This window comes from Bos mutus, chromosome 8, assembly GCF_027580195.1.
Source record: "Bos mutus isolate GX-2022 chromosome 8, NWIPB_WYAK_1.1, whole genome shotgun sequence".
Classification (NCBI taxonomy): domain Eukaryota; kingdom Metazoa; phylum Chordata; class Mammalia; order Artiodactyla; family Bovidae; genus Bos; species Bos mutus.
Window position 1 is genome coordinate 42,643,894 of NC_091624.1, and position 20,106 is coordinate 42,663,999.

The window sequence follows — 20,106 nt, forward strand, 5'->3', positions numbered from 1 at the left end:
CAACTTTTTCACTCTCCTCTTTCACTTTCATCAAGAGGCTTTTTAGTTCCTCTTCACTTTCTGCCATAAGGGTGGTGTTATCTGCATATCTGAGGTTATTGATATTTCTCCCGGCAATCTTGATTCCAGCTTGTGCTTCTTCCAGCGCAGCGTTTCTCATGATGTACTCTGCATATAAGTTAAATAAACAGGGTGACAATATGCAGCCTTGATGTACTCCTTTTCCTATTTGGAACCAGTCTGTTGTTCCATGTCCAGTCGAACGGTTGCTTCCTGACCTGCATACAGGTTTCTCAAGAGGCAGGTCAGGTGGTCTGGTATTCCCATCTCTTTCAGAATTTTCCACAGTTTATTGTGATCCACAGTCAAAGGCTTTGGCATAGTCAATAAAGCAGAAATAGATGTTTTTCTGGAATTCTCTTGCTTTTTCAATGATCCAGCAGATGTTGGCAATTTGATCTCTGGTTCCTCTGCCTTTTCTAAAACCAGCTTGAACATCTGGAATTTCAGTGTTCACATATTGCTGATAATCTTGTATATATGTATTTTTCTAAAATTGGAGATAATCTTTTTTTTTTTTTGGAGATAATCTTTAGAGTAAATTTCAAAAAGTAAGATTGTTGAGTCAACAGGTTTATTGAACTTCTTTAGGTACATTTTATGATTTAGATCTGCCTCTTTACTTTGAATTATATATGGGAGAGGGAATGATCTTTTTAGTTGTAGTATCTCTGAATAGTACAATCCATCCCTGTGTGTATGCAGAAAGGGTTATCATATCAAAACTATTAAACCTATTTATCAAGTCAACGATTAAGCTACGTTAATTGATTTACAATGTTGTGTTAGTTTCAGGTGTACAGTAAAGTGAATCAGTTATACATATACATATATCCACTCTTTTTTAGATTCTTTTCCCATGTAGGTCACTACAGAGTATTGAGTAGACTTTCCTGTGGTATACAGTAGGTCCTTATTAGTTATCTATTTTATATATAGTAGTGTATATGTGTCACTCTCAATCTCCCAGTTGATTTCTCCCCCACCCCTTATACCCTGGTAACCATAAGTTTGTTTTCTACATTTGTAACTGCATTTCTGTTTTGTAGATAGCGTCATGTGTATCCTTTTTTAGATTCTACATGTGAGTGGTATCGTGTGGTATTTGTCTTTCTCTTTTTAACTTCACTTAGTCTGACAATCTCTAGGTCTATCCATATTGCCACAAATGGCATCTTTTCATTCCCTTTTATGGCTGAGTAACATTCTATTGTGTATATATGTACCACATATTCTTTATCCATTCCTCTGCTGATGGGCATGTAGGTTGATTCCATGTACTGGCCATCGTAAATAGTGCTGAGATGAACACTGGAGTAAATAAACTACTAAATCAAGATCAGATCAGATCAGATCAGTCGCTGAGTCGTGTCTGACTCTTTGTGACCCCATGAATCGCAGCATGCCAGGCCTCCCTGTCCATCACCAACTCCCAGAGTTCACTCAGACGCACATCCATTGACTCAGTGATGCCACCCAGCCATCTCATCCTCTGTCGTCCCCTTCTCCTCCTGCCCCCAATCCCTCCCAGCATCAGGGTCTTTTCCAATGAATCAACTCTTCGCATGAGGTGGCCAAAGTACTGGAGTTTCAGCTTTAGCATCATTCCTTTCAAAGAAATCCCAGGACTGATCTCCTTCAGAATGGACTGGTTGGATCTCCTTGCAGTCCAAGGGACTCTCAAGAGTCTTCTCCAACACCACAGTTCAAAAGCATCAATTCTTCAGCGCTCAGCCTTCTTCACAGTCCAACTCTCACATCCATACATGACCACAGGAAAAACCATAGCCTTGACTAGGCGAACCTTTGTTGGCAAAGTAATGTCTCTGCTTTTCAATATGCTATCTAGGTTGGTCATAACTTTCCTTCCAAGGAGGAAGCGTCTTTTAATTTCATGGCTGCAGTCACCATCTGTAGTGATTTGGGAGCCCAGAAAAATAAAGTCTGACACTGTTTCCACTGTTTCCCCATCTATTTCCCATGAAGTGATGGGACCGCATGCCATGATCTTCGTTTTCTGAATGTTGAGCTTTAAGCCAACTTTGTCACTCTCCACTTTCACTTTCATCAAGAGGCTTTTTAGTTCCTCTTCACTTTCTGCCATAAGGGTGGTGTTATCTGCATATCTGAGGTTATTGATATTTCTCCCGGCAATCTTGATTCCAGCTTGTGTTTCTTCCAGTCCAGCGTTTCTCATGATGTACTCTGCATATAAGTTAAATAAACAGGGTGACAATATACAGCCTTGACGAACTCCTTTTCCTATTTGGAACCAGTCTGTTGTTCCATGTCCAGTTCTTACTGTTCATAGGGTTCTCAAGGCAAGAATACTGAAGTGGTTTGCCATTCCCTTCTCCAGTGGACCACATTCTGTCAGATCTCTCCACCATGACCTGCCCGTCTTGGGTAGCCCCACGGGCATTGCTTAGTTTCATTGAGTTAGACAAGGCTGTGGTCCTAGTGTGATTAGATTGACTAGTTTTCTGTGAGTATGGTTTCAGTGTGTTTGCCCTCTGATGCCCTCTTGCAACACCTACCGTCTTACTTGGGTTTCTCTTACCTTGGGCATGGGGTATCTCTTCACGGCTGCTCCAGCAAAGCACAGCCATTGCTCCTTACCTTGGACGAGGGGTATCTCCTCACCACTAAATCAAGATAGAAAGTGGTAAATACCATGGATTAGGACATAGTGCTTAGGAAGTTTAAGAGAGAAAAGTTCCAGCTACTGAGTTAGGGAACACTGTGGATAAGAAGGGGCCATTTAAGCTTGACATTGATGAATGCCTGAGGTTTGGACCTATTGGAAAAAGGAGGAAGGGAGTTTAGGGAAAGGTAACCATGATGACCAAAGGGCTTGCTGGTGTGCTTGGAAGGAAGGTAGATGACTAAATTTAGCTGGAATGGAGTTTTTTGAAGGACAGGCATGTTATCATTGGACATTCAGGCTGACATTTTAATCTATATGTTCAGGCTTTGGTAATGCCAGTCCAGTGTGGTTCCGCATTGTCAGAACAAAGCACTCAGAAGGCCTGAGCAGCTCTGTGAGTTGTCACCTCTGGGCTCACTTCTGGAACTCAGTGATTTGCCTGTGGTTCTCCCTGGATAAATGTCAGTGCTGGGGAGATCAGTGGAGGGGCTAGGCATCCAGACACCTGTTGCCCAGTGGCAGCCTTGCTGACAACCCATTCTGATCTGCTTGGTGGTCATTTGAAGGCAGGACTTATGTCTGGAATATGTTGTTCCACCCTTTGTGACTGCCTTTCACACAGGGGCCATGTGGTTGCCACCAGCTTACTCTGTGACACTGGGTACATCACTTCTCCTTCTGTGACCTGTGGGTGGCTGATCTCTGCAGTAAGGGAGCTGATGTAGGTGGTCTCTAAGGTCCTGCCTACATGCTCTCGGATTCTGTGAAACAGGAGAGGCATATACACTATATAGATGAAGTTTTTTGTTTTCCGTGTTCTCAGAGTGCCAAGGGGACTCCACTCCTCACGCTTCTCAGAGACCCTTATATCCTGGTGGCTGCAGGTAAGCTGACATTGCCTTACTTTGGGAGGGTGGGTCTGAGCTTCAGGACTGCCTCAGAGGCTCACTGGACTGTGTCCCCAGGCTCCATCTGCCTTGCCAACATGGGGGTGGCCATGCTGGAGCCCACACTGCCTATCTGGATGCTGCAGACCATGTGTGCTCCTGAGTGGCAGCTAGGTAAGTGACCTTGGTCCTCAACATGAATTTTGGCAGAGGTATGGGCCAGGGACCCTTTCTGAGGCCATCAGTAAGCATCATCAGGGCCAGATCTTGAGAGTCATAGAGGGACAGCATTCTTCCCTCATCAAATTATCTCTCCTGTCTGCATCTGTGAGTCTAGCCTGATTGGGTAGGCAGTTCCTTCAAGAAGCAGTCCCCAGTACACAGAATGGAAGGGCTTGACAGGGGTGATAGAGGGGCAACTCACCTAGCTGTACGGATGAATGACTGCCCGTCAGACGACCTTGGCTTTTCCTTTCTGCTCCATTAATTTGCTATGCAAACTTGTGCAAATCACGTCAGCTTTCTGAGCTTCACTTTCCTATCACTAAAATGGCTATCAGAGTACTAAGAGTTCAGAGGGTAAATTTGACCCTGATGCTGGTAACGATTGAAGGCAAAAGAAGAAGAGGGCGGCAGAGGATGTGAAGGCTGGTTGGCATCACTGACTCAATGGACATGAACTTGGGCAAAGTCCAGGAGATAGTAAGGGACAAGGAGGCTTGGCGTGCTGCAGTCCATGGGGTCACAAAGAGTTGGACACGACTTAGCAACTGAACAACTGAGGAATAAGTGATATAATCTGTGAAAATGCTTTTTACCTGTAGAATATTAGCAACTACCACCATCACCATCATTGATGTTGAGCTTGCCACAAAGTTAGTTTGGGTTTTTCTGTGTTATGGAAAAACTCAAATGGACTTTTTGACCAATCTTACAGTTTCATCTTTCCCACTCACTGTCCCCCAGATTACCCTTTTGCTTTTTTTTTTTTACCTCTAGAAAGCTGCTAATGGAGTACACTGTACTGTGAGGGGGGCCTCCAGCCCCCTCTGCTCCACGGACAGATGTCCTCATGAGTCATCTGAGGGAGGAGGCCCTGGATCTTTCCAGGAAGCCTAAGGAAAGTCAACAGAGAAGGTTATGTGCAAATTGCGCAGTCACTGCTGGGAGGAGCACTTATGTGGCCAGAGGGGGAACTGATAAGGACCTGATATAGCTTAATGTGCAATGACAAGCACTAAATCTAATTTTTTAGGGGACCATGCTAAGCAAGGCTCCCAGCTGCACTCTTAGCACCAAATTGGATTTTTCCAAGCTGCAGCTGCCTCTGACCATGACAGTTAATTGAGTTGGTGCTCAATGCAAATAAACATCCCCTGCCCCAAGATGCTTGGGCTCTTGGGCAGACGGGCCACCAACCATAGCTCAGAATGGGCCCTCCCCAGCCCTTCTTCACCCCACAGGATATTAAAAGCAAACTAGCCATCAGTCAGTAACTGGTGAATTGCTGACTTTGGGTTTATTTTTAATCACCCTGACAGTTTCTGTTAGGGTGCACTGTTTCTGCTCAGGATACAAAGAAACAGAGAGAGAGGCTGGTGAGACCCGATGAAGTGCACAGGCTTGATGTCAGACAGTGCCTTGAGCAGGCAAGGCTGCAGTAGAAAGTGCTCAGGAGAGTGAGTGAGAGACTGAGGAGGCCTTGTCCTCCACCATCCCTTACAACTTTCTTCAGTGCCCTCTGCATCTGTAAGTCTAAATACAGAGGTTCTCTCCTGGAGAGTGTATTAAAATTCAGATTGCAGTTCCCTTCCAACGATTCAGTAGAAACAAGTTGCATTCCTGGTAAGTTTCCTGATGATGCTGATATGGCGGCAGTGACCACACAGAAAAAGACTGCCCTCCATGCAGACCCCTCTCCAAGTTGTTGGGAGGAACAATTTGTAGCCTGTGGCTGAACACTCTCCAAGTGGCCCGCTGTGTGTCCACTACTCTCACCCAGTGGAGCAAAAAGCTCAGGCTTTGGAAATATGCCCACCTGTGTTGAAATCCTGACTCAACCACTTATTGGATGTGTCCTTGGATAAGTTACTTAATGTCTTCAAACTCCACTTTTTTTTTTTTTTGTAAAAATGGAGGCACTTTTCTGGTTGTTTTCAGGGTTAAATAGACTTATGTATTCTAAGGGCTTCCCATGTGGCGCTAGTGGTAAGGAATCTGCCTGCCAATGCAGGAGACACAAGAGATTCATCAATCCCTGGGTTGGGAAGACACCCTGGAGTAGGAAACAGCAACCCGCTCCAGTATTCTAGCCTTGAAAATCCCATAGACAGAGGAGCCTGGAAGGCTACAGTTCATGGGGCCGCAAAGAGTTGGACACGACTTAGCGTGCACACACACATATTCTAAAGGCATTAACATGGCACTTGGGATACAGTATATACTCAGGAAATAAAACCCATTGCTGTTTTTATCATTGTTTTTGTTGAAATCACTTTAGCAGTCACAGCTTTGTGTAATCCCCAATCCTTGAAAATATGCTGTGAAATATAATATATCTGTAGAGATACAGTATGGAACACCTCATTTGCACAAAATGCTACTGAATTGCCAGTTACACTCAGATCCTAAAGAACAAGCCACCTTGGTTGAGGAAAATATCATTCAGGAAATCCCATGTCACTTGAAACGATGTCAAGGAGATGGATCTAGCAGGCCTGTGCTCTTCCTGCTGGTGCCCATTTCCAGATATGAGGTAAACAATTGAGTGGTTGTTGTTGTTTAACTGCTAAATCATGTCTGACTCTTTTGTGACCCCTGACTGTAACCCGCTAGGCTTCTCTGTCTATGGGATTTCCCAGGCAAGAATACTGGAGTGGGTTGCTGTTTCCTTCTCCAGGGGATCTCCCTGATCCAGGGATCAAACCCAAATTTCCTGGATTGGCAGGCAGGTTCTTTACCACTGAGCTACCTGGGAAGCCTCAAACAATTGAGTAGCTATACCATTTTTTTTTTTTAAACAATGAAACATAAATACATGGTTACATGGTTACAGTTTGAAACAGATTGCCACCTGCACAGATAGACTAGACAAATATATTAAGGTGCGTTTTGCCTCCAGTCCATAGAAGAGGATATTAAAAGCAAACAAGACATCAGCCAGTAACTGGTGAATTATTGACTTTCGGTTTATTTGTAATCATCATGACAGTTTATATTAGACAGCACTGTTTCCTCTCCATACAGAGAGAGAGAGGGAAGCTAGTAAGACTGAAGGAAACTCATCCTGCTGATTCCATGCAGCTCTTTATGCCAGATCCATCTGTGCTGCCACACTGCTGCTGTGGGTGGAGGAAGCACCTGCCATCAGAGGGAGAAGGTCTGGGTTCAAGTCTTGAGCGTGCTACCCACTGGTAATGGTGGTGCTGGTTAAGGATGATACTCAGGGGGGCACTTACTCTGTTCCAGGAGCCTTGCCAAACGGTTGTTTTACGTTAATGGTCACTTATGCCCGATTACTAGCCCGTCTGGTAGGAATTATTATTCTCATATTTCAGAGATATCTTAATCTGAACCAATTTCCCACTGCCCTCCCAAATCCTGAGCCCTCTGGAAGTCTCTACCATAGGCAAGTGTCCCTATTTGTTGGGGTCCTTTAATGGACCGGAACCTGGTGGTCTGGAGTCGATGATAAGAAAGTGAAAGAGAGAGCTGGAGGGAGGGAGAGAGAGAGAGAAAGAAAGAAAGACACGGGGACCGAAACTCTGATGGAGCAAAGGTGCTTTAATGATCTTTCTGTGAGTATATATAGGCTCTTGTACAAGAAATTTCTTTTGACAATGATAAAGATCAGAAAACCAAGCGTACAGCAACCGTTACCAAGGGAACAAGGGATTAATAATGGTCACCAGTCAGGAGACAATCCATATCTCAAGAAAGAGGATCGAGACTAAGCAGTTTTGTCATAAAGAGAATGTTTACTGAAGGAGATTCAAGCCCGTCTCACATAATGACCTCGGTTCTGGAAGCAGCTTGCTGTTCCACTGATAAGGAACAGAGGACTTATGAGAAACAGCACGTAGGAATCCTCCTGTTAAACACTCCCTGATAATTCCCCCTTATTTATTTATAATATTTGTAAAAAGTGTTCTGACCGTTAGAGTTTGTTTAGTTTTAACAATTTTTGCATGAAGGTAATGGTAGATGACAAATATAATTGTCGAGACAATCACCAAAATTACAGTTCCAGACCCGATGCTGTGAGTAATGCTTTGAAACCATCCGCGTGGGTCTAGCCCAGATAATTGATCAGCTAGTTGTTCAGCTAAAGTTTCCAAATTAGTGGAAGAGGGCAGATTATTAGAAAAGGTTTCAAAATTTTCTTTTTGTAATAATTGTACATTCAGAAAGGCATTATCATGTACGTTTTGTAAATGAAATTTGATTTGTTCCCAGTTGTAGGCACTATTATTGAATTGAACAGGAGTAACACAAAATTGAGTAGAATTCCAATCACATTTTAGCATCACCTGTTTTTGTACATCTGTTAATTGATCTCCAATCCATTTGACGGTTGTTTTTAGTTCCTGTATTTCATCTTGAATATCCTCATCTATCTGAGCCTGAGTGGCCCACATAGTATGAGCATCTTTAGTCCAATTTTAGATAAAACTATGTGTTTGAATTGAGGTTTGTAAAACAACACCAGTGACGGCAGCAGTGGTGCAAATAGCTATTAACCCAAAATGCCAAAAATCAGCCATCCAGTGAATCGTTTAGATCGCTGGAGCAATTTAGTAAGTAACCAGGAAGCAAGTCCAGCCATGGGACCTTCTTCCCAGGGCTGCTGGAGATTTATTGGTAACCACAGACTATGTCAAGATCGAAGAATCAAAAGGGATTCATTTCTTAAGGAAACAGAAGGGTTAAGGCAAGTATATAATTTGCAATTTATACAAGTTACAGAACATAAAGTTTTATTGAATTGTAAATTTCCTGTAGCTACAACAAAAGGAAGTGGAACACAGGCTTGTATGAAATATGATTGATTATAGTGAAAGAAATAATTACTATGACTATGATTGGTCCCTGTGAAATGTCCAGTCTAAGTCCCAAGTTCTTCGGTGCTCGCAGCAAGTTTCCAGATGTCCCATTGTTTAGGCCCAATCTGTTTATCGAGGACGATTTGAGGGCGAGAAGGTGTCATTTCGCCGTCAAGCCAGCCAAGGAGTCCTTTTCATGGAAGTGTTTCATTGAACTGTTGGTAGTCTTCTATGCTACTTGAGTCGCATAGTCACACACAGTGCTGCCAATATCATCTGAGCAGTTTGATACCCACATACCATGGGCTCCCCAGTCAACAATGATGTAATTGGCCATAAACATTAATTTCCCTGATTTAGCTCGACATTTATCTCAATAAACAGGAGTATATTTAAAGTCTTTATAAGTAAACCCCTTACATTTTAACTTTTCCTAGAGTTTTGGTAGTATTGACATGGTTTTTATAAAAGGACAGGACAGTAAACAGTCCAAGCAATGTGTAGAAGTTCCTTTTTGGGGGGCAGGACGAAAACCCATGTTTGTCAACTAACATTAATACATAATTTTGTTGGGCCCGTGCATAAAGGAAGGATTTTATAGCCTAGAGAAATGTTAATTAGTCTTCCTTCTTTCTCAGCATGAGAGGGCCCCTCCAAGCTGCATGGAGGGGGCATATGTGTTGAGTGATTAGTGGATGTGATTGGTCCTATATCTGTCCATTCTATAACCTACAATAAAAAGGGGGTGTTAGGCCCCCCTATAAGCCCAATAAGTGTGATCAATCAAGTCAGCCTGAGCGGGGGAACAAAAGCAAGCAAAGCAAGCATCGTGACAAAAATATTTTCAGGATTCCGAGGCATTCCCTATTAAGAAATCAGGTTTTCAGCTTGATTAGTAAGGGTTTTTATCTGTCCCCAAGTAGGGAGATCATAAGGTCGATGACGTCAAGTGCGGCGTTTTTTGGAAATTTTTGAAGCCGCCATGGCTTATACTGGAATTTCTTCCTCCTGGGGTTTTTGTTGTTTCGTCTCTAGTTTGAATGTTGGGGGCCCCCTTAGGTCGAATCTTCTGAAGAGGAAGCCATGTGAGTTCGTTGGATCCATCTGGAGAAACAGAAGCATTTCCCTTTCCCTGTAAGATTAGTTTCCTAGATTTCCATTGATTAGTTAACCCGTCTTGATACCAAATGGTCAGAGGAAGGGAGGTGTCCTTCAATGTCTTCAAATGTTTTTCTGCCTTGTCAAAATATCTCCTTGAGGTAAGTTTAAAAAATTTAAAATAAAGCTATATTAACAATAGTTATGGGCTTAAAGAATATATTGCTTTGGAATCTAGTAAAGTCTGCTCTGGAATCTAGTAAAGTCTGCTCTGGATAAGGAAGATAAAAGTGTTCACGTTCCTGTGTATTCCCCCTTATTTAATTTTTTATTTGTAGTCTCCGTGTGTAATGTGTTTATTTAACTATGCCTTGTGTTTGTGTGTTATAAGGAGTGTCTGTAGTCTGTTTAATAGAGAATGAATGTAAAAATTATTTGAACTGCTTAGAAATATAGGCAGGGTCATTGTCTGTTTTTATAGAATTAGGTGTTCTCATTATTGCAAAGTAAGGTAACAGGTGGGTTATAACATGTCGTGTAGTTTCACCTCGGAGAGGTGTGGCCCATATAAAAGAATTTGTATAGATCGAGACAGGTAAGAAGGAAGAGGAAGAGAGTTCAGGGCAATGAGTTACATCCGTTTGACATAAGATTCTCTTTCATTTGTCATAAACCTTTTTTATATTTTTGTATTCATCATTTTATCTGCCATTTCTTGTATATTTATTAAAAGCATATATCTTACTTTTCTTTAGCAACTATGAAGTGTCTTGTATATTAGCATTTTATAGATTGGTGAATATATTTATTATATTATATATTATAATATATACATATTTATTTTCTATATATATTTATATATATATTTATTAATAGTCTAAAATCTCTTTAGTTTTTCTGTAAGAAAAACTTTTTTGTAAGAGGAAGTTAGTGTTCAGTAATTAATGTTTTAAAATCTTACTTTATTTGCAAATGACCTAGCAATTTAATAAACTTTTATCATTTAGTTTAGTACAATTCTAGAAATTTAAGTTACCCCAATCCTAAGAGATTATTTTTAGATAGATATTTTTTAAAATATAATTATTTTTAATAGGGTTTATCTAAAAGTTTTCATCTCATTTATATATTTATATATATATAAAGAGTTACTTTTTTGTTGACAAATTTAATTTTGCCTTAAACCTAGGCATAATAAAAGTATTATACAATGTTGATGACTTATGACGTGTCTTAATTATATTAGCAAATAATTATATTTATATTTAAATAAACATTATATTTAATATTGAATATTTTTTTCAGTTCATGTGAACTTGAATTTAAATAGAGCTCATTAACTTCATATTATCCAAAAACAAAGACATACATTGAGACATAGATAATTTTAGATAGACAGACAGACATAGTTTTCCTCTTGAAATTTAAAATATCTTTTTGATATATATATATAATTTTTTTTTTCCTGAGTTCCACCCATTTGTTTATGGCTGGAGTCACAGATAGAGTGGGCTGTGTATCCCAAGGACATGATAAGAGTTAATTTTAGGTTTTTTCTTAGGCCTGTTTTTGTTTCCCAGGCAGAATTGGAGCACCAAAAAAGTATTTTAACAAGTTAACCTTTTCTTAACTGCACGTGTAAGAAGAACCGGTTTTGCAATTTCAAAAAATATTTTATTTTAAACAGTTTTTTTCTGGAGTCTAAAGAATATCATGGCTACTCAGTGTCAAAAATATCATTTCTCCTTTTTGTAGTTACAGTATATTATTAATGATATATGCATGAGGGAATTGCTGTCACATTGGATGTAAAGTCTTGGCTACAAAATTTTGACAAATAGTAGGACTGTTAAGCATACCTTGAGATAACACAGTCTATTGAAATCTTTTATGAGGCCCGATGTGATTAGGAAAAAGGAGAGAGAGTGAATCTCTCGGTCTAAAGGGTGTAAAGGTATATTAAAAAAGCAATCTTGTAAATCAGTAATAATAATGTGCCAATTTTGAGGAATAGTAGTAGGTGATGGGATCCTTGGCTGTAATGCACCCATAGGTTTCATAGATGCATTAACTTTTCTAAGGTCTGTTAAGAGATGCCATTTGTTAGATTTCTTTTTTATAACAAAAATAGGAGCATTCCAAGGAGAGCAAGATTCCTCAATATGTTTTAATTCTAATTGTGTGTCTATAAGTTCTTTAGCAGCCTGTAATTTTTCTTTCATAAGGGGCCATTGCTCTGTCCAAATAGGCTCGTCATTTTTCCAAGTTATTTTAATAATTGCTTTGTTTGTTAGATGAGCAGTGGTCATTAGGAAAAATGTGGAATGTATATCTGAGTTTGCCATTGTATAAGTCCCTTCCTATTAGATTAAGGGGTGCATCTATCACATAAGGTCTTAATGTTGCAGGCTGGCCTTTTGGCCCTTCATATGGGTAGATTTGAACATTTTGATAAATTTCTTGTACTTTGGTTTGAGAAATTCCTGCAATTTGGCAAGAGATTTTTTTGTATAGGCCAGGATTGGGGCCATAAGTGTTTGGAAATAATAGTAATATTAATATTAGATCCAGTGTCGAGGAGACCAGAAAATCTTTTATCATTAATTTTTATATTTAAATTTGGTTGGGCATATTCAGGTACCAATGATATCCATAAGGATTGTTTTTGATCTGTACTGCCAAATCTGCCTGTCCATACATTATTAAAGAGTTAATAGAAATGTAAGGTAAAAGAAGTAATTGAGCAATTTTGTCCCCCTTTTTGAATTGTCATAGAATCTGAGATGACATCATAATTTGAATCTCTCCTTTATAATCTGAATCAATTATTCCAGGGTGAACAGTAATTCCTTTAGAAGTCAAACTAGATTGGCCAAGTAAAAGACCGAAGGTTTGTGGGGATAGGGGTCCAAAAAGTCTGGTAGGTTTTTTAGAAGGGACTGTTTGAGGGTAAAGGGAAAAATCATTTAAGGCTGGTATATCGACGGCAGTACTGCCAGATGTTGAGGGTTTGAGGGATTGAGGGAAAAGATAAAATTTGCCCCTGGTTTTTGTTGAAGGGGACCTGGGGGGTCCCCTGCTTGGAGTTTCCTGGAATAGGTTTTCTTTCAATATCAGATTTAGATTTACAATATTTGGCCAAATGCATTCCTCTATGGCAGCGAGGGCAGATTCTTGGAAGTTTTTTATTAGCCTTCTTAGGGCAGTCCCTTTTCAAATGCTTTTTATCTCCACATGTAAAGCATCCTTCATTTCCCTTTCTAAAGGCAGCAGCCAATGTCTCAGCTAGCATTTGCATCTTTTGAGTTTCTGATCCTAGATTGCAACAAGCCTTCAAATAATCAATAATAGTCCCAGTCTCACGAATTGGAGCGATAGCTTTTTGACATTCCAGATTTGCATTCTCATAAGCAAGTAATTTCTCTAGCTCTTTTTTTGGTTTCTTCTCCAATTACAGTACGGGAAATAGCAGTTTCTAATCTAGTTAATTGCACAATTGCACTCATCTCACACGCTAGTAAAGTAATGCTCAAAATTCTCCAAGCCAGGCTTCAGCAATATGTGAACTGTGAACTTCCTGATGTTCAAGCTGGTTTTAGAAAAGGCAGAGGAACCAGAGATCAAATTGCCAACATCTGCTGGATCATGGAAAAAGCAAAAGAGTTCCAGAAAAACATCTATTTCTGCTTTATTGACTATGCCAAAGCCTTTGACTGTGTGGATCACAATAAACTGTGGGAAATTCTGAAAGAGGTGGGAATGCCAGACCACCTGATCTGCCTCTTGAGAAATTTGTATGCAGGTCAGGAAGCAACAGTTAGAACTGGACATGGAAGAACAGACTGGTTCCAAATAAGAAAAGGAGTACGTTAAGGCTGTATATTGTCACCCTGTTTATTTAATTTATATGCAGAGTACATCATGAGAAACGCTGGACTGGAAGAAACACAAGCTGGAATCAAGATTGCCGGGAGAAATATCAATAACCTCAGATATGCAGATGACACCACCCTTATGGCAGAAAGTGAAGAGGAACTAAAAAGCCTCTTGATGAAAGTGAAAGTGGAGACTGAAAAAGTTGGCTTAAAGCTCAACATTCAGAAACGAAGATCATGGCATTCGGTCCCATCACTTCATGGGAAATAGATGGGGAAACAGTGGAAACACTGTCAGACTTTATTTTCTGGGCTCCAAAATCACTGCAGATGGTGACTGCAGCCATGAAATTAAAAGATGCTTATTCCTTGGAAGGAAATTTATGACCAACCTAGATAGCATATTCAAAAGCAGAGACATTACTTTGCCAACAAAGGTTCATCTAGTCAAGGCTATGGTTTTTCCTGTGGTCATGTTTGGATGTGAGAGTTGGACTGTGAAGAAGGCTGAGCGCCGAAGAATTGATGCTTTTGAACTGTGGTGTTGGAGAAGACTCTGGAGAGTCCCTTGGACTGCAAGGAGATCCAACCAGTCCATTCTGAAGGAGATCAGCCCTGGGATTTCTTTGAAAGGAATGATGCTAAAGCTGAAACTCCAGTACTTTGGCCACCTCATGCAAAGAGTTGACTCATTGGAAAAGACTCTGATGCTGGGAGGGATTGGGGGCAGGAGGAGAAGGGGACGACAGAGGATGAGATGGCTGGATGGCATCACTGACTCGATGGACGTGAGTCTGAGTGAACTCCGGGAGTTGGTGATGGACAGGGAGGCCTGGCGTGCTGCGATTCATGGGGTTGCAAAGAGTTGGACACGACTGAGCGACTGATCTGATCTGATCTGAATATTTTAGTGTAGCTACCTGTAGGCTCTTCTTGAGGAGTAATTCGATCCCAAGCTTCACGGACCACTGTTTTTAATTGTTCATGCAACAAGGGAGGGCATTGTATTTGAGCTTCTATGGTATCAAATTGTCTGGCGTCAGTTAACATTTCAAAAGTAATTTGGTTTTGGGGAGTGCCAGCTCGAGCATTCTTGTTGGCATGATCTCTGGCTATATCATGAAACCACATTGTCCATTGAAGATATTCTCCTGGTTTAAGGTGAGCTTTTATTAAAGTTCACCAATCATAGGGAATAAAGTTTCCAATAGAAGATGCCACAACATTTAGAAGCTCTTTAGTAAAAGGCAAATGTGAGTCAAACATAGTTACAGCCTTTTTCATTTGTTGCATGTAAAAAAGATTAATACCATCATATTGAGGTATTTTGTGCCCTTGAGCATCAGGATTTCTTCAAACTGGAAAGACGGAGAAACCATCAGTGTCAGAAACTTGTGATTGCAAAGCCAGTAATTCAGAGAGCCTCTGTTGTGGAGGAGAGCAAGTAAGTGCTAATTTTTTGCAAATATGAATCTGTGTTAATGATTTATCATTATTATCTAAAAAAGTATTGCCAGTTTTGGTGTCAAAAGGTGTCTCAAGAAAGTCGTTGTTAGAATCATTAGGTTCTAGCAAAGGAGAGACTTTTGGATTTGTGCCTGCTGGCAGAGGAGGAGCATTTGGAGCATCTGAGGCAGGGCTTGTAGGAAAATTTTGAAATATTTTATGTTGTTTTAATTGGGCTTTTTGTAAAGTTTTGTCATTTAATTTATATTCATGTAATAAGTGTTCTGTCTGTTGTCGAATATTGGGAGGGCTAGAATTTACCTTGAAATGGCAGAATTACAGCTTTAATGAGAGCCCATAGGGGCCAGAAATCAATGGGAATATTTTTTCCTTGCCTGGCAGCTCATTCAACATTTTCTTTGACCCAGTGCCAAATTTCTAAATCAAAACTGCCTTTATCAGGGAACCAAGGATTACACTCAACCATTGTTTGAAAGCAAGCCTCTATTCATTGGCACGAAACCAAAAGTCCCTGAGCTTTAAACAAATAGTGAAGTAAAGTAGAGAAATGATGGGGCTTTCCAGCCATTTGACCTGTGTCTTAGTACTTACTGACCTCAATAGGTCCCGACCTCAGTAAGTCTCTTGAGTCACTCTGTCAGAAATGCCACGTATGCCAGAGTCCCTGTTCTGGGCACCACTTGTTGGGGTCCTTTAATGGACCGGAACCTGGTGGTCTGGAGTCGATGATAAGAAAGTGAAAGAGAGAGCTGGAGGGAGGGAAAGAGAGAGAGAGAAAGAAAGAAAGAAAGACACGGGGAACCAAGCTCTGATGGAGCAAAGGAGCTTCAATGATCTTTCTGTGAGTATATATAGGCTGTTGTACAAGAAATTTCTTTTGACAATGATAAAGATCAGAAAACCAAACGTACAACAACCGTTACCAAGGGAACAAGAGATTAATAATGGTCCCAGGTCAGGAGACAATCCATATCTCAAGAAAGAGGATCGAGACTAAGCAGTTTTGTCATAAAGAGAATGTTTACTGAAGGAGATTCAAGCCCATCTCACATAATGACCTCAGTCCTGGAAGCAGCTTGCTGTTCCACTGATAAGGAACAGAGGACTTATGAGAAACAGCACGTAGGAATCCTCCTGTCAAACACTCCCTGATACCTATGCCCTCAGCCTCTTCTCTGAACACTTCTTTCATCTTCTTGCCCTAAGACCTAAATGTTTTCTGAGAACACCATTTTCCCACGCTCCCATTGATGGAAGTTCTGGGGCTTCCCTGGTACTTTAGATGGTAAAGAATCCACCTGAAAGGCAGGAAACCCAGAAAGATCCCCTGGAGAAGGAAATGGCAAACCCACTCCAGTATTCTTGCCTGGAGAATCCCATGGACAGAGGAGACTGGTGGGTTACAGTGCATGGGGTCACAAATCATCAGACACAACTGAGCGACTAACACACACACACACACACACACACACACACACATTCCTTCAGACTTGGCTTTCTTTTGCTGCTTCTAAGTCATTTCTTCCTCATTTTCCTTCAACTCTGATTCCCAGGGATTTCCCTGGTGGTCCAATGGTTAAGACTTTGTGCTTCTAAAGCCGTGGGGCAGAGGTTAGATAGATTCCTGGTCAGGGAACCAAGATCCCACTGGTTCATGCTGCCTGGTACAGCCTTGAAGAAAAAAAGACCCTGATTCCATTGAAGGTCATGTCATCAGATTGTACCACCCCACCCCTCTTCATTGCAATTATCTACTGATGCCTGAGGTATCCCTTCTCTTTCATTAAATCCACCAACACCTGGTTCATATTCTTTTCACCTTTACTCCTGTCACCACTTTTGACTTTAGTATCCAGGTGGCTAACTCTACCAACATCTCAGCCTATTCCTTAATCTACTTTCTTGCAATGATCTTCTCCTCTCCACCATAACCAATCAAAGTTTCTATAATATGGACCTTGAAATCAACATTAATTGAAACACCTCTGAAATGTCAACTCCAGGTTATCACCTTCCGTATTCCCTGCTCGGGTCTTCTGATCAGTATCAGTTCAGTTGCTCAGTTGTGTCCGACTCTTTGTGACCCCATGGACTACAGCACGCCAGGCCTCCCTGCCTATCACCAACTCCAGCAGTTTACTCAAACTCATGTCCATTGAGTCGGTGATGCCATTCAACCATCTCATCCTCTGTCGTCTCCTTCTCCTCCCGCCTTCAATCTTTCCCAGCATCAGGGTCTTTTCAAATGAGTCAGCTCTTTGCATCAGGTGGCCAAAGTATTGGAGTTTCAGCTTCAACACCAGTCCTTCCAATGAATATTCAGGACTGATTTCCTTTAGGATGGACTGGTTGGATCTCCTTGCAGTCTAAGGGACTCTCAAGAGTCTTCTCCAATACCACCAGGGTATTAGGTCTTCTAATATCCTTATATTAACACATTTTGGCTACACTGAGATCAGCAGTCCATTCAGTTCTTTCTCTGTTTACATCACTATTCATGTGTTCACTTCTTTCTTATTTATTTATTGGCTGTGAGGCATGTGGGATCTTAGTTCTCCAGTTAGGGATTGAACTCATATCCTTGGCATCAGAAACACAGAGTCTTAATCTCCAGACTACCAGAGAAGTCCCTGCACTTCTTTCTTTACTAAGTTTGTAGTTCATATGATGAATCTGCATCCATCATTAATGTCACTCCTTTGAAAGCATTGTTAATGCCTTTGCCCCATCTGCTCTTCCTCTGGGATTGTCACATGAGAAGCCTTAAGTCTCGTTAAGTCTGTCTGGTTGCTCACTCCTTGCCTGCACCTGAGCAGTGAAATGGGGATATAGGAAAACACATACTTGGCTATTGGTCTCACCTTGTATCGATGGCTGTAAATCTAAAATTAAAAAAAAAAGAAAAGAAATGAAAAGTTTTTAAAGAGGACAAGGGAAAAAAAAAAAAGGCCATGAATCTAAAGTGGGTTTTCACACTATCACATTTAAAATAATCTTTCTTTTAAGTCCCTAGTTTCATTCTTCCTACTTTCTGAAAGGACTGGCTTACACTATTCCATTCAAACCTCCTCCACATTCTCGTCCCTTCACCTTCATCATTCTCAACTCCTAGTCATTCATTGAGGAAATAGAAGCAACAAAAAGGGACCTTGCATGTTCTCATCACTAGATATACTTACTTCCCTGGACCTGTGTGCACATCTAGGGCCTTCTCTGTATGGTTGAAATGTTCCAACTCCTTTAGAGGCCAAACTTCTTTTTTCTTTCCTTTTCTTTTCCTTTCCCTTCTGGATTCCATCTCCTCTCATCTGTTTAACTAGCTACTATCACCTTTGCAATCACCTCCTCTTTTGTTAACTTGTAAAGGAAGGAGTCTCTGAAGGCTCAGACCATAGATGCGTGTTCTCTCTCTGATCTTTCATGGGTCATCCCAGCCATTCTCCTGGCTTTAAGAATTGAATTGGTAGGGACTTCCTTGGTGATCCAGTGGCTGAGGCTCCACCCAACCAATGCAGGCAGCCCAGGTTTGATCCCTGGTCAGGTGGCTTCCCAGTTGGTGCTAGTGGTAAAGAATTTGCCTGTCAGTGCAGGAGATGTAAGAGACTCAGGTTAGATTCTTGGGTTGGGTAGATCCCCTGTAGAAGGAAATAGCAACCCACTCTAGTATCTTAGGGCTTCCCTGGTAGCTCAGAGGTTAAAGCATCTGCCTGCAATGCGGGAGACCAGGGTTCAATCTCTGGGTTGGGAAGATCCCCTGGAGAAAGAAATGGCAACCCACTCCAGTACTCTAGCCTGGAAAATCCCATGGATGGAGGAGCCTCAGTTCAGTTCAGTCGCTCAGTTGTGTCTGACTCTTTGCGACCCCATGAATCGCAGCACGCCAGGCCTCCCTGTCCATCACCAACTCCCGGAGTTCACTCAGACTCACGTCCATCGAGTCAGTGATGCCATCCAGCCATCTCATCCTCTGTCGTCCCCTTCTCCTCCTGCCCCCAATCCCTCCCAGCATCAGAGTCTTTTCCAATGAGTCAACTCTTTGCATGAGGTGGCCAAAGTACTGGAGTTTCAGCTTTAGCATCATTCCTTTCAAAGAAATCCCAGGGCTGATCTCCTTCAGAATGGACTGGTTGGATCTCCTTGCAGTCCAAGGGACTCTCAAGAGTCTTCTCCAACACCACAGTTCAAAAGCATCAATTCTTCGGCACTCAGCCTTCTTCACAGTCCAACTCTCACATCCATACATGACCACAGGAAAAACCACAGCCTTGACTAGATGAACCTTTGTTGGCAAAGTAATGTCTCTGCTTTTGAATATGCTATCTAGGTTGGTCATAATTTTCCTTTCAAGGAGTAAACGTCTTTTAATTTGATAGCTGCAGTCACCATCTGCAGTGATTTTGGAGCCCCCAAAAATAAAGTCTGACACTGTTTCCATTGTTTCCCCATCTATTTCCCATGAAGTGATGGGACCGGATGCCATGATCTTCGTTTTCTGAATGTTGAGCTTTAAGCCAACTTTGTCACTCTCCTTTCACTTTCATCAAGAGGCTTTTGAGTTCCTCTTCACTTTCTGCCATAAGGGTGGTGTCGTCTGCATATCTGAGGTTATTGATATTTCTCCCGGCAATCTTGATTCCAGCTTGTGCTTCTTCCAGTCCAGCGTTTCTCATGATGTACTCTGCATAGAAGTTAAATAAGCAGGGTGACAATATATAGCCTTGACGTACTCATTTTCCTATGGTAGGCTGCAATCCATGGGGTTGCAAAGAGTTGGACACGACTGAGCAACTTCACTTTCACATGGATGGAGGACCCTGAAGGGCTACAGTCCATGGGGTTGCAAAGAGTCTGACACAACTGAGTACACGTACACAAGCGCAGGGAACTCGATCCCACAGCTGCAACTAAAGATAGTGTGTACCGCAGCAAAGATGTCCCATCGCAAAACCAAGACCCAACGCAGACAAATAAATAAATATTAAAAAAAGAAAACTAATTTATAATCCAACTAGTTGAACCCTTTTATTTTT

General features: G+C 41.4%; 1 protein-coding gene across 1 annotated transcript in view; it reads left to right on the forward strand.

Annotated features, from left to right (window-relative positions):
- Positions 1-20,106, forward strand: part of SLC18A1 (solute carrier family 18 member A1) — a 53,620-nt gene that overhangs the window by 24,311 nt on the left and 9,203 nt on the right. The window contains exons 10-11 of the mRNA XM_070376098.1: positions 3,531-3,591; positions 3,673-3,768. Of these exons, the coding sequence (XP_070232199.1) occupies positions 3,531-3,591; positions 3,673-3,768 (157 nt within the window). The remainder of the gene's footprint in view (positions 1-3,530; positions 3,592-3,672; positions 3,769-20,106) is intronic.